The sequence below is a fragment of the Cyprinodon tularosa genome, unplaced genomic scaffold, assembly GCF_016077235.1.
Source record: "Cyprinodon tularosa strain WSP-4 unplaced genomic scaffold, ASM1607723v1 ctg30, whole genome shotgun sequence".
NCBI lineage: Eukaryota > Metazoa > Chordata > Actinopteri > Cyprinodontiformes > Cyprinodontidae > Cyprinodon > Cyprinodon tularosa.
Genome location: NW_024039008.1, coordinates 4,349,933 through 4,364,229, shown reverse-complemented (window position 1 = coordinate 4,364,229; position 14,297 = coordinate 4,349,933). Strand labels below are relative to the sequence as shown.

Genomic DNA, 14,297 nt, shown 5'->3' with positions numbered 1-14,297 from the left:
TCCTGTGTGTTCTTCATCATCATCACCATCATCACGACCAGCAGCGAAGCTAAGGAACAAACTCCTTACACAAGATTGACTCCTGTTTATCCTTGTGCATGATCCTTTTCACTTTTTCTTTTTTGGCCTCATGAGAAGGTTTAAACTTTTTCCTTTTCTCAGCAATGACTAGTAGTTGAGCAGGCAGAAAAATAGTACAGCAAACGCCTTTGCGTCATGACTATATAAGAGCCTGTGGCCATAAAGCGATATGTTCTTCCAGGTCAGTTGACCTGACCAATGGCGGTGCGTCTTCTCCCAACTTACGTAGTCAGTATTTCAAGATGGGAGTCCTGATCGTAGCATTGATAAGGTTAAGCTCTGTTTATTAGCCTGAGGGAATCATTTGAAATAACTCATATGCTTCAACCCTTTAGGTCACAAAGTCCGCGGTGTGCCTTCGAATTAAAGATTCTTTCTGCACTGACTATTCTGCACTGATAACATTAATTATTAGTAAGCATATTGTTATATTGTGCATATATTGTGCATGTATTGTTAAGCGACAGAAGGGCTTACTCAGGATGGTGTTTATAAAGCCACTGTAAGCTGCTACATCGTGCTCCTGCAGAGCATTCATTTGCTAGATATTATTGAGTGGTCATACAATGATGTTTGATGACAATAAAAATGTCAAAGATCAACAATAAATTAAGATTTACCAAAGTCTTCTGTTAAATGTATCTAAGATTACCAGGAACAAATATATAAAGCAGTTAAAAGCTAATTATTTATGTATTTATTGGTTATTAATAATTGACATCTTCTCTATTTCGTGTCATTCACCTGTGGTAAAGTGATTGTTGCTCTACTGGTTTTCAAATATTAAACAAAACATAAAAGAAATGTAGCTTTTTTTAAAGATTCAAAAAGTACACAGGTTAGAATAATGAAAGACACAATTTGATAACTGAAAGCAAGATGGTGACTCTGTTATGTAGAAAAACAGCTGCTCGCATTCCCATCCCTACAGTGGTAAACATTAAAAACCGTGTCACTTTTTTTATTTTTACATTTGATTATATACACACACAAACACACACCATATAGTCTGAATATAGTAATTTTTTTAATTAGCCTTGAAAAGTTATTTTTTCCATGTAAAGGTTTGAGTTTTTGTGTTTGGTTGTCATTTATAATGTTGTTCTTGCATCACAAACCATTTCCATGTGCACTTTGCTCCTTCTGCAGTTATAAAGAGACTTTAGACGCTCGCACAATCACAGTTTTGTAAAGTGACCTGCGACCAGGAGAATGGCGAAGACGCAGAACCTCATTTTTGCTGGATTGTTAATATTCAGCTCAGCTCAGTGGGCTTCAGGTGCAACAGGTAAGAATCTATCAAATATTTCTTTTATTAAGTGTCCATTTATGAATAAATATATTTCAAACACAACTGTAGACACGTATCACAAATATTAATGCATAATGTATCATAGCATAAACCATGCCATAAATGTTGCTATATCTGTAAATTAGGCCAAATAATTTTAAGGATGATTATAAAAGCAGCATTGTTTTTGTTCATTTTTTGTTAAATAATGTATACAAAGACTGTGACATATTTAAATTGAAGGAGTGTCAGTTCATTTATGTGACTTCTAACTACTTTCTTCTTAATTCCTTGAGATTTGATGGATGAACACTCATAATTACATGATCAAATTCCCAACTCATTGTCTTTCATCATAGAGGATGAACTTTATGCTGATTACTGGAACAACAAAGCTAAACAAGCACTTCACAATGCCATGAATGTTCAGAAAAGCGTGACCCGAGCCAAAAACCTCATCCTTTTCCTGGGGGACGGTGAGTCCTTTCTACTATTAAATGCATTTTTCTGAAACATCTGATTATGATCTGTTTTACCTCGGATTAGATTAGTTGTATTGCAAGGCAATATAGCTGAACGTCAGTGTAAGTTTTATATAATAATTTTCATAAAATATCCAGTTTGTTTTGCCTACTTTTCCTAAAAACAAAAACAATGGCTTTAAAAATTCTACTTTGAGATAAAAGAGCATGTAGAACAGAACTCATTGACCAGCTTGGGTTGCTTAGGAAACCACTTCTCCATGTGCCATTTAACTGATGGAGATGCAAATGAAGTGATGCCATACAATGTTTTTTAGATGTGCATTATATTCAGATAATGTGACAATTATTATTCATCATTCCGAGATAATCTGTATGACTTTGGTAAAGAAAAAATCTTCAGAGTTATGGAGTTCTGATTAGAACAGAATCGGTGCAATAAGGTGTTTTGTTTATAACAAATCTTTCATCTAAATAATGATAGATGTTTGGTCTGTAACCCTGCTCTAGCTGTCTCAGGTGAGAAGACACTTCATCCACCTTCCGTTTGTGCTTTTAAAATGCACAGAAAAATAACAATAGAAATATCTCCAATTATGAACCAATTTTATGAGTGCTATATTTTATTAAATATAATCATAGTTTTTACAGTGACTGTTAAAAACACAAGTATTTGTTTGGTTAGAAAAACACGTTTGCAGCTCTCAAAATATGCTGTATAATATTTACAACCTCACATGCATCACTGTCTGTGATTGTAAATACCCTGTGTGTATTACTGTGAAGTAATTTCCACATCAGCAGAGTGTTACAAGGTTCAAATAGTAAAATGTCGACCTTTGATCCTCTGATTCTGTATCCAGGAATGGGAATACCAACAGTGACAGCTGCCCGGATCCTCAAAGGCCAGATGGAAGGAAGATCGGGAGAGGAAGGAGGTTTAGTTATGGACACATTCCCGAACGTGGCCTTGTCCAAGGTCACTTCTCTTCAACTGCACATTTTCACTGCTTAGGAGACATTCTATATCTGAAAAAATGTAGCTGTTGCACAATAGTGAAAGCCAATCCTCAGCTAATAATCTCTGACAGTGAAAGCTTGATGAATAGATAAGATTTAAAAATTTCGAAACAAAATGTCATAAGCAAGAAATTACAGCTTTTTTAAACTGTCAAATGCTCATAAAATACACATATATATATATATATATATATACCTGATGTTTTCTAAATGTTCACCATAAAATAGTAGCTCCATGTCTGCATGTGTCAGGGTAGTTTTGCTCTATATCCTAAAGTTTTTATCCAAATTGCAAATATGATTTTTAAATCATATGATATTACTGTTTCACCATAAATCCTATATATTATTATCTGATAAATTAACAATGGTATTGGGATTGCTTTGGTTTCACTTTTGGGCTTACAGTTTTCTAGCTAGTCTTTACAGGCTAAGCAAAATTATTGAAGAAATGTACCCATAGCGGAATTTTATTTTGTAAACATGTTATACTCTCTTCGTTATATTTCGACCTTGGTCAGACAGATTAATCTGTTTTTTTCAATACACAAGGCAGGGCAAGGGAGTACATGTAAATTTTTGTAGAACATTTAGGCCACGTCCACACGAAGTCAAAACGAACACGAAACGCTGTTATTTTCCAAAACGTTTGCCGTAAAGACGGAGACGTAAAATAAATGTGAGCGTCCACACGAATGCATGAAAACGCTGCAAAATGTATGCCAGGCCTGTAAGTGGCGCTGTCGTGCCAAAGCAAAAATAAGCGACGAAATGTTGGGCATGCGCACTAATATTTATACATGGTTGCCCTGCGGGTCCATTTTCGTGGTTAAGTCAAATTCAGGTGCTGAACTATGTCGTTGATATTGCTCTGTTCTTCCTGGAGATATTCCAGAAGAAGAAGATTCTGTTGTAAGCCCGACAGCAGGGTGAGGAGCATTAGCAGCAACGGCGCCATTGTTGTTGTGATACTGGTCGCGCATGCGTGTTTAGAGGCGACGCTATGACGCATGCGTGTAAAAAATAATATGCGGTTAGAGCGTAAAGATGGAAACGCGAAAACGGCGTTTCGAAATCTTCCCACTCTGAAGGCTGAATAAAAAAAAGATCGTTTACAGACCCCCGAAACGCCGGCTTCGTGTGGATGAGAGGCTGGTTTGGTGAAAAATGTGTGCGTTTAGGCCAGGGTTCGTCTTCGTGTGGACGGGGCCTTAAGCAGCAAGCCAATTCAAAAATGAAATAAGGTTTCTGCATCAATCTGAAAAACTTAACTTTAGAGAACAGAAAAGCAAATTTTTTATGTAAGCAAATTTTTTTTTTCAAAGCAGAGGAAATGTCTTGTGAATTAAAAGTAATAGAAAAAAAAAATCCATCCTTATATGAATGTAATTTTAAGGTTTTGGTTTTTGTTGTTGTTGCAATATTTGATGCTTGCAGACCTACAATGTGGACCAGCAGATGCCAGACAGTGCTGGCACAGCAACGGCATACTTATGTGGAGTGAAAGCCAACTATGGGACCATTGGAGTCACAGCTTCGACCCCAAGGGGTAATTGTAGCGCCGTTTCTGGTAATGAAGTCACATCTATTCTGCACCGTGCCAAGAAAGCAGGTAGGCACTATTATCTACAAAGCTTAACCACCATAACGGCATCTTATTTTATTAAAGAAAAATTGTGTAGATTGCTGCTGTTACATCAGTCTGAAATCTATGTGTTTTAGGAAAATCGGTTGGAGTTGTCACAACAACGAGAGTGCAGCATGCCTCCCCTGCTGCCACCTATGCTCACTCTGCTGACAGAAGCTGGTATTCTGACTCCGACCTCACAGAAGAGGCTCTTGCAAATGGCTGCCACGACATTGCTTACCAACTGGTTCACAACACTGAGATAGATGTGAGAATTTATTAATGGATGATTTCATTGTAATTATCAGTGGTGTCAAAAGCACACACATTTGTTACTTAAGTAGAAGTATAGATACTGTAGTTTAAAAACATTCTGGTAAAAGTTGAAGTATGAACTTCACCTCTTTACTCAAGTAAAAGTGAAAAGGTATGTGCTCCAAAAACTACTTAAAGAATAAAAGTATAAAGTAACTTTTTAAAAAAACAGTCAGATGCCACTATATGAAAGCTCAATTTTTCGGCTATTTCGAAGAATGGTTGAAATAGGGCCAAGGATGAGGGAGGTCATGTTGGTCTCCGTCTCCCAACATGCTCTGGCCTGTGTCCGACCTTTCAGACATTTCAACATCTCTGAATCCGAGACTTTAGCATGGCATAGACAATTCACGGTTGCAGTTTGAAGAACACCTGCTTGCTTCTGATGACTTCCTTTAGCTAACCAATGAGTGTTTGCATTATATGCAGAGATGGGAAGTAACGAAGTACAAATACTTCGTTACTGTACTCAAGTAGATTTTTCTGATAATTTTACTTTACTTTACTACTTATTTTTATGGCGACTTTTTACTTCTACTCCTTACATTTTTACACAAATATCTGTACTTTCTACTCCTTACATTTAAAAAAATTGGCTTGTTACTTTAGCTTTGAATCATTTCAATGGAGTTAGTTACCGTTATTATTTTTCACGTCATCAATACCAAATTCAATCTAATTGGATGGGAATCTACGTTGCATTTGACGCACCACTACAAGATGAATCGACAGATTTGGTGGTATTCATTGGCGGCAAATCATTGCAGCTTGGTGGCGGTGGCGTTAGCATAGTAGTATGGACGACGAGATGATTGAAAATGAACACAACGGAGATCTAGTCCTATTGGCAGACGTCCATTTCAAATGTAGGCTACGACATGAAAAAAGTGGTTTCTACTTTTACTTTTATACTTTAAGTAAATTTACAAGCCTGTACTTTGTTACTTTTACTTGAGTAAAGAAGTTTAATCAGTACTTCCACTTTTACCAGAGTATTTTTTAACACAAGTATCTGTACTTTTACTCAAGTACGGAAAGTGAGTACTTTTGCCATCTCTGATTATATGACTCATCCAATTACACTAGTTTTCAATAGATATGGATAGCGCAAATGATCTGCATTGGATGGCGCACACGACATGAATAAAATTTTTATAAACATTATTGTTTTACAAATGTAAGGAATAGAAAGTACAGATACTTGAGTGAAAATGTAATGAATAGAAGTCAAAAATAGGAAGAAAAATAAGTAATGGAGTAAAGTACAGATACCTAAGTGCTTCAAAATTTATCATATGGCTTTCTAGAATTTGACCATTCAAAAAAATACACTTTTAGTTCTTATCTGTGATCGTCTGTCATGGTCATTATTTCATTCATATCCATTCAATTCATTTTATCCCTATCATACAAATTCACTACAAAGGTAGTATTATGCCTCATCACAAATTAAACCAATCTAATTTATACAACAAAATGAGTTCAGCCAATAGTTTGAACAGATTCAAAGTCAGTTACTGAACAAACACTCCAGTTCTCAACTCTAATATAAAACTGTGCAGCTAGGTATGTTTAAAATGCCAAGAAAACACCAAGAAAAGAGTTTACTATCTAAGAAACTTAACTACAAATGTTTACTATCTAAGAAAATCCAACATTGTGTCTCCAATTTCTTGGAGACACAGATTTTGCTAAACTTTCTCCTCAACAAGCCCTTGTTGTCAGGAGAGAGTTAATTAATAAACAGCATGTTTGCAATGTTTCTTACAAAAAAGAAACCTCCAGAAGAGAACCAGAATTGTTAAATAAAAAGGAAAGTAGTAATGGCAGTAGTTTTTTTTGATGGTTTTGTCAAAGAGAGAAACGCTGATTAACTCTGAGCTCAAACTTCAATCTGAAGGAAAGATCTGTGTTGGGAACATGTGGAATAATTGCATCTGTAAAATATGATGGAGTTTGAATACTAAGGGCTTTGTAAGTATGAACAAGATTTTTGTATTCTAGAAGGTCTTTCAATTATTAATGAGTAAATTTTCCTTAAAACATTTATTTCTTAAATTAGTTTCACTAAGTATAACATTACTCAGATTAATCAAACACAGATCAATGTTTTCTAGCCTTTACTTTGTCATTTTTCTGCTTACAGCAAATGCAAAAAGAAATTTATAATTAGAGTATTAAACCAGTTATTAGACCAGAAGTTAATTTACTTTTAATCTGATAAGGGAGCCTCATCAGAAGGCTTAATTTGTTGAATTTGACTTTACAGTAAGGGAAATGGATGGTATACTTGCAAAAGACTTAGCATTTTAACAATTGTGCAAATATTCTTCCTCTCTTTTAATGCAGGTCATTCTTGGTGGAGGTCGTGCATATATGTTTCCCAGAACCGAAAAAGATCCTGAGTATCCGGATGATACTGGTGACCGGAAAGATGGAAAGAATCTTGTGCTTGAATGGGAAAAGAACAAGACAGTAATTTTGTTTTTGTTTTTATTAAATAACTTAAAGTCAGGTATTCAAAAAGAAATGTATAACCCTCTCTGAGATTTGCACTTTTTAATTTTTGTTTATGGTACTTACAGAATGCAAAATATGTTTGGAACAAAGCTGATTTTGATGCTGTTGACCCGCGAAAAACAGATTTCCTACTAGGTAAGCTGTTATTAATATTCTATATACAATAAAATAACCACATGATTTGCCTTAAGGTCTTACAAGTTTGCAGTAAATACAGCAAACGATTGAAGGCTGTTTACATTGACATAACACCTACAAAAATACGGATCTAAACCTGCAAAATAAGTATTACCACAAATTGCATAACAGACCAATACTGTGGTCAGCTGCTTATGCTGTTGTGTCTCTAACCCCAATTGTGTTTGAAACACTCAAGATAACCTTCTTTTAAACCCTTTCAGCCCATCCTGAAACTCTTGGTAAAAAAATGCAGAAAGTAGTTTTCTTATGGCATAAAGCCATGGTGCTGCATTGTGTACAACTTGGTTGTTTTCATCCCACTATGTAAGGTGTAGCTGATCTTATACAAGTTATCAGCTAATGATTATACTATATATATATATATATATATATATATATATATATATATATATATATATATATATATATATATATATATATATATATATATATATATATATATATATTTTTTTTTTTTCCCCTTTTGTCAACATTAGCTAGGTAAAAACTAAGTATTTGAATGCTGTTATTCTTACACAATAAACAAAACCTGAAAAAGGTACTTACATTTCATTCATAAGCTACACATTTAAAACCACACTGCATACCTTAGCTTTGAAATCAATTTAAAACTCTCTTTGCATTCAGGTTTATTTGAACCCAAGGATTGTCGTTACGAGTTGCAACGGGATCCATCCATGGACCCCTCGCTTACAGAGATGACGGAGAAGGCAATCAGAATTCTAAGTAAAAATCCCAAAGGATATTTTCTGTTTGTGGAAGATAAGTATTACACACGCTTCAGATTTAGAAACCTTTTCCATTAGTGTTGCTTTTGAATTTTGAAAAACTGTTCTTTTGTTCCATAGATTTTAAAGTCCTATATTTTATGTGTTATGACTTGCATTTATTATAAACACACAATCAAAGACTCCACATTTAAACCTTCAATCAAAATGTATTCTCTGAGAGATATGATCCAGTGCTATTAAAATTAGCCAATGTTTACTTAAAGGAATTGATGAGAATTATTGCCTTAGCTGACAAATTCGATACATCAGTCTGCAACAATTAGAGTCCATTTTTAAAAACCTTTAAAATATGTCAATACTTTCTAAGCAAAATGAAGTGTATGATGCTTTTAACAGATATCCTGTTTGATTTAGATGGTGCAAGAAGAAAATTTAACAAGATTTCTAGTCAGACTTATTGCCTAATATACAAGAAAAGTGTAAAAAAAACAATGAAATTAAACTGCTATAATGTATAATGCAATAATTGTTCTCTGTATTTATAACATGGGAAGCTTAATGGTGGCAAGACACCATTGTCTCTATTTCATGTGTAAATCATTTTCTTGTAAATTTGAACATATTTTCAAGCTGCATGATGCAGATGTATCAATGGCCCCAATGCCTTAAAAAAATGTAAAATATCAGTGGAATATTTTATAAGAGAAAAGTTATTCAAATTGAGCAAGTCTATTTTTTGTCTGAGGTCCTTTTGGACTAGCTGGTAGTTGCAGTTTGTTGTACCAACTAATTTTGACACATAGAACAAAGACAATGTGATAGTTTTCCACAATATCTTGCAAGACCTCAACAGAACCTCAAACATGTAGCTACTATTATTCTTTTTAAATTGAAAAGATGTGCTTTTGAGTCAGTGTGCTTTGATTGAACTTTAAGGGGAAGAATTGATCATGGTCACCATGCAACCGAGGCGAAAAAGGCTCTCCATGAAGCTGTAGAGTTTGATCGTGCCATAGGTCGAGCTGGCGAACTCACCAGTGAATTGGACACACTGACTGTAGTCACTGCTGACCACTCCCATGTCTTTTCTTTTGGGGGATATTCTGAAAGAGGAAACCCTGTTTTTGGTAAGATTCAAAACGAGAAAAATATCTTGAAGATAGCATATTTAAGTTAAACTCAATTTGCATTGTCTAAATGTTGACAATAATGCAAACCACCCGCTTGATTTCTTATCCGCAGGAGTTTCTAGTAGTTTGGCAGACGATGGCAAGCACTTTACTACTGCTGTTTATGGTAATGGCCCAGGATATCAGATTGCCAATGGAACACGCCCTGATGTGAACGATTCAGTTGCATGTAAGTACGTGGTGATAAGCTTTGTGTAGGAACAAAAATAAGGAAAGCCAATAGCTCTACCTAGTGGTGTATCCTGATAAATTCTGAAAATACAATATAGAGTAGGATTATGTATTATTGCCTTGGCTTAATATAACGTGATTTTATTTTGCCTAAAGAGCTGAAATCACTATTTTTTTATATTCTTACTTAAAGGAGAATTTATTCTTCACTTATCCAATCAAAGGGGAAAGTCTGAAGTTCACCTATTTCCAGTAAACTTTGATTTTCTTCTATTTCTCCAGTTGTTGTGTCAGTTCAATTATTAAGCTTAGCTCCTCCTACAAATAATAGTCATGAACTCAAACATGTCAGTTATCGTAAAGAAATATCATAAAACAGAGATCTTCATAGTTTATGACTAGGGTTGGGTATTTTTGCCAAATTTGTGATTCGATTCGCTTTTGATTCATACAATTCTAAATCGATTAATTTCGATTCTATCCGTTTTTACAATAATGAAAGTGGTTCAACTGTGTTTCAAAATACTCATGTATTTTATGTTTTCCTGTCATATTAAACAAAAAGTGCAAACTTGTAAATCGGACAGTTGAAACTTAACCATATTTAACCATATTTGCAGTGTTGTCTGTAACAACCACAGGGTGTTTGTTAGTCAGCACCCATTTGTTAATGTCTTCAGTCAACCTATTGGCTATATTTGCAGCTGTCTGGTTTGAAGTAATCTTGAGTGCATCTTTGCTGCTTATTTGAATATGAACATCACACGTTTCACTATAAAACTAATCAATCTCATTCCCTAGACATCGATTTTGCAAAAATTTAAAAGAATCGATTCAAAATTTATTAAATCTACTTTTTTACCCAGCCCTATTTATGACCATCTTTTTTCCTGATAAATATTTCATTTCTATGTAAGTTGTTTGATGATTTTAGCGAGACAATTTAACAGGTTTGAAAAACTTAAGTGCCGGAAAAATGTGAGAAACTACTTGTTTTTTTCCTTTTTCTCTCCCTGTTCCCCCTCAGCAACGACTGGTTACAGACAGCAGACTGCCGTTCCTCTTGATTCAGAAACCCATGCTATAGAAGATGTGGCCATATTTGCAAAAGGACCAATGTCTCACCTTTTCCATGGAGTTCAGGAACAGAGTTATATTCCACATGTTATGGCGTATGCTGCCTGCATAGAGCCCTATGAAGACTGTACCATTCCAAGCAAAAGTGGAGGAATTCACCCCAGCATGCTTCTCCTTCTGATCGGCCTGCTGCTTACCGTCTGCTCTGCCTGAGATATTAAGATGTTGGAATTACTCCACACTCCATAAAGTATTATTGATACAATCCTGTAAAGAACGTAAATACTTTTCTAATGTTCATTTTTGTTCTAACAAATGGCTTTTCGAGCTATTCAGATTAATTATTTTTTTTTTTTTTGTAGTGTGTCAGAAAAAGTAATTAAATGACTGCTGAACAGACTGGCTGCAAATGTTGAAATATTGTAAAGTATTATAATAGAAAATGTATTCTCAATTATGTTTCATATAAATAATTTTCAACAAATAACGTTGTTTTTCCTTATTGTTTAGAACGTGTCTTATCTCCATTAATAAACATTAGTTTAAAATACACTCAAATAAATAAAAAAAAGTTAAAATCAAGTGTTACAGGAGGTTTACTATTTTATTACTAAATGCTCTTTTTATGCATCATGATATTGTAAAGTTGCAGCACTTGTCTTTAAAACAGTTATATGCTGAAATTAGTCAATTATTAAGCTTCCTTTAAATTTCCTCTATTTTCACTGTTTCAGTCATGGTCATGTTGCCTAGGAATGGACTGGTAACCTTTCCATGATCTGTCTGCCTTTCACCATAGACTACTGGAGAAAGGCTGCAGTTCCCCAGGATCCTCATGGGAAACCATAAAAAAACTGATGGATGGACCATGACCAACAAATGATGTTAAAAACAACCTTTACTCTCATTCCGTGTTTTCAAAGTCAATAATAGCATCATGTCAACCTGTGGGACTGCTCCACATGGAAACACATTACATCCTAAAGCATATTGCACATTACAGGCTCTTTAATTTTCTCTAACATCAACCTAAGTCACATTACAGTAGACACAATTTTGTCACCCATAGAGCATTGTATGGTTCATTTTAGTTTGCCTCTTTTTTTTTTTTTTTTTTGCTCTAAATGTTTAATTGATATAAAATCTACAAATTAAATGTTTTTCCTAAAATGAAACATTTTAAAGAGAAGGCAATTCATTACCAAGGTTATTGAGCAACCAGTTAGTCCCCAGTTTTATAAAAACTACATGGTTAGGTCAACCTATTCTATTTGTTTTTTTTTAATTCATCATGCTGCCAGTGAAACTGTTTGCCAAACGTGTAAACTTACGATGAGTCCAAAAGGCACACTGTTCAGCACCACCCTCCTTGGACTTCTTGTGCAAAACATTACCTATCGTCACTCATGTGCAATAGTCTTCTCTCTTACTGCGCAATAACACATGTCAACTACTCTGTAGTCTGTGTAATTTTTACATTATTTATATGGTTAGTATATTACTGCAGGCAAATGCAATAATCCAAGTCAACTACTGTGTAGTCTTTTCTTAGCTCTCTATATTATGCTCTTTTGTACTATGTACACTCATTGTATATTGTCTGTTGTATCATTATCTTTAATGGCATATTGCTTTTAACTCTGCGCTTTGTACTCTATATAAGCTACTAGAACAGGACTTTCCCCGAAGGACTAAGCCCAAGTGATAAATAAAGTTTAAGTCTAAAGGTCTAAGTCTAAAATTACAGTAGCTCCAACATCTGTACAGTTACTCGCACCATGCAAAAAGATTTGAGTACAATGGTCAAGATCAAAGATGAGGGGTAAAAATAAACAAGTGCTTTTGAAACAAATCATTAATAATAACTATGCATAGAGAAAGAAGAATACCTGTTAGAATACCTGTTGGAGCAGTGGCTAATCTGTATCTGAGAGAAAGCGGCTGGGTAAGCTGATCAGGAAGGCCAGCTCTGTGATTGGATGCCCTCTTGACTGAAGTTGTTACATTCATACTGATTTTGCAGTTTCTATCTTAGTCAGTTAAACAACATTCTGCTGCCATTGTGGCACATCTCTGATGTTGCTGCTATTTTTCAAATATCCATTACTGTAAAAAATGTCCACAGCTGCATTTTGGTTATTTATTCTCCAGGTGCACATTTTTTTATATTGTTACAGTACTTTACAGTACAGTATTTCATTTGTTTATTTTTAACTCTTCACTATTCTGTTATTCTTTTACACTTTTGTATTGTTCATATTTGTGTGACAATTTTTTTTATACACATTGTGGGACAATAAAAGGATTTTCTGTTTTATTCAAAAATTCTGACATGCTCATTATTGTTGCTGTTGTCCTTACCATTTGTTGCAGAATCTAATGGCTTGTGTTACTGGAGTAAACCTGTTTCCATTTGAATTGTTCAGACTCTCAAATGTAATCAAAAGAGACTTTTGATTTTTAAGATCAGTCTAACTTGTGCAGCAGTGTTTTTTTTTCCTGAAGTGTGCTTTTAAAAAGATGCATATTATTTGTTGCATTCCTTCAGCTAAAACATGTTCTGTATTGTCCAGTTGTAGCTATTTTGCAAAATGCAAGTAAAAATACACCAACATACAGTACCTATAAGGTTTTCGTCAATAGATCCGAACATTGTCACATAAAAATGAGCCTAAAAGGGAGACCTAGATGCCAGAATATTTAAAAGCATCTGATTGATATGAAGTTGTCCAATGCACAAGTGAGGGTAAATCTATTATTCAGAATAAAATCTGTAAGGTTTGGCAGGAACAATGGGATAATCATGACACTGGTAGAGATCTAAACAAAATTCAAAAGAATGTGGGGGGTAATAGTTGTAAGAATGGAAGGTGGAAAGAAGAGGTCATATCTCGATTTAGAATTGGTTATACTGGACTTAATGGTTCTCTTTTCAGAATAGGGAAACAAGAAACAGGGACTTGTATTCACTGTAATCAGATGAAAACAGTGGAACATGTATTATTCGAATGTAATAAGAGGAATGTCAGCACTTAAAGTCAATACTAAACAGAGAGAGAATAGGAGTTTCTATGATTAATATTTTAGGAAATTCAGTTAGAATTAATTAGATTTTTTAAAAACACAGGATTATTTATTCACATTTAAAGTTTGCATATAAGTGTGTGTATGCATGCGCTTATACACAGATATAAATCTATATGTGAGTGTGTATGGATAGAAATTTGCAGATTTGTGCATACCATTGAGGTATGTATTACTTACTTCCCTCTGACATCATTGATGACTACGCTCCAGTCTGATAGGTGGCATTGAATGCACCTTTAGTTGATTGCCATCCGCCAGTAAAAAACAAAAGAAGAAGAAGTTGTCCAATATAATGAGGAGAAAAGGAAGAAATAATAAAGAAGAGGAAACCATTATATTCAGATTACGTTTTGATCATACAAGGTCAAATAGTAAAATATTTAAAATGGGAAAAACATCCAACAGGAAATTATGATTTTTGTTTTCAGGAGGAGACGGTAAAACATGTTTTGTTAGTCTATTCTAAATTTTCTGTTGAGAGAAGGGAATTAGTTTGTTGATTAC

General features: G+C 34.4%; 1 protein-coding gene across 1 annotated transcript; it reads left to right on the top strand.

The window, feature by feature from the left end:
- Positions 1-1,249: 1,249 nt before the first annotated feature.
- Positions 1,250-11,209, top strand: alpi.2 (alkaline phosphatase, intestinal, tandem duplicate 2). Its single transcript, XM_038291692.1, has 11 exons — positions 1,250-1,369; positions 1,732-1,848; positions 2,718-2,833; positions 4,312-4,486; positions 4,597-4,769; positions 7,166-7,291; positions 7,402-7,471; positions 8,165-8,299; positions 9,204-9,395; positions 9,511-9,627; positions 10,657-11,209. Exons 1-11 carry the CDS (start codon positions 1,294-1,296, stop codon positions 10,917-10,919), a joined length of 1,560 nt encoding a protein of 519 aa, XP_038147620.1. The 5' UTR covers positions 1,250-1,293; the 3' UTR covers positions 10,920-11,209.
- Positions 11,210-14,297: the final 3,088 nt, after the last annotated feature.

Excerpts from the sequence above, each read along its gene's own strand:
- alpi.2 (XM_038291692.1), top strand. The coding sequence starts at position 1,294 with ATGGCGAAGACGCAGAACCTCATTTTTGCTGGATTGTTAATATTCAGC. Across the intron at positions 1,370-1,731 it reads GTGGGCTTCAGGTGCAACAG|AGGATGAACTTTATGCTGAT; the intron begins GTAAGAATCTAT and ends CTTTCATCATAG. Across the intron at positions 7,292-7,401 it reads AATGGGAAAAGAACAAGACA|AATGCAAAATATGTTTGGAA; the intron begins GTAATTTTGTTT and ends TGGTACTTACAG.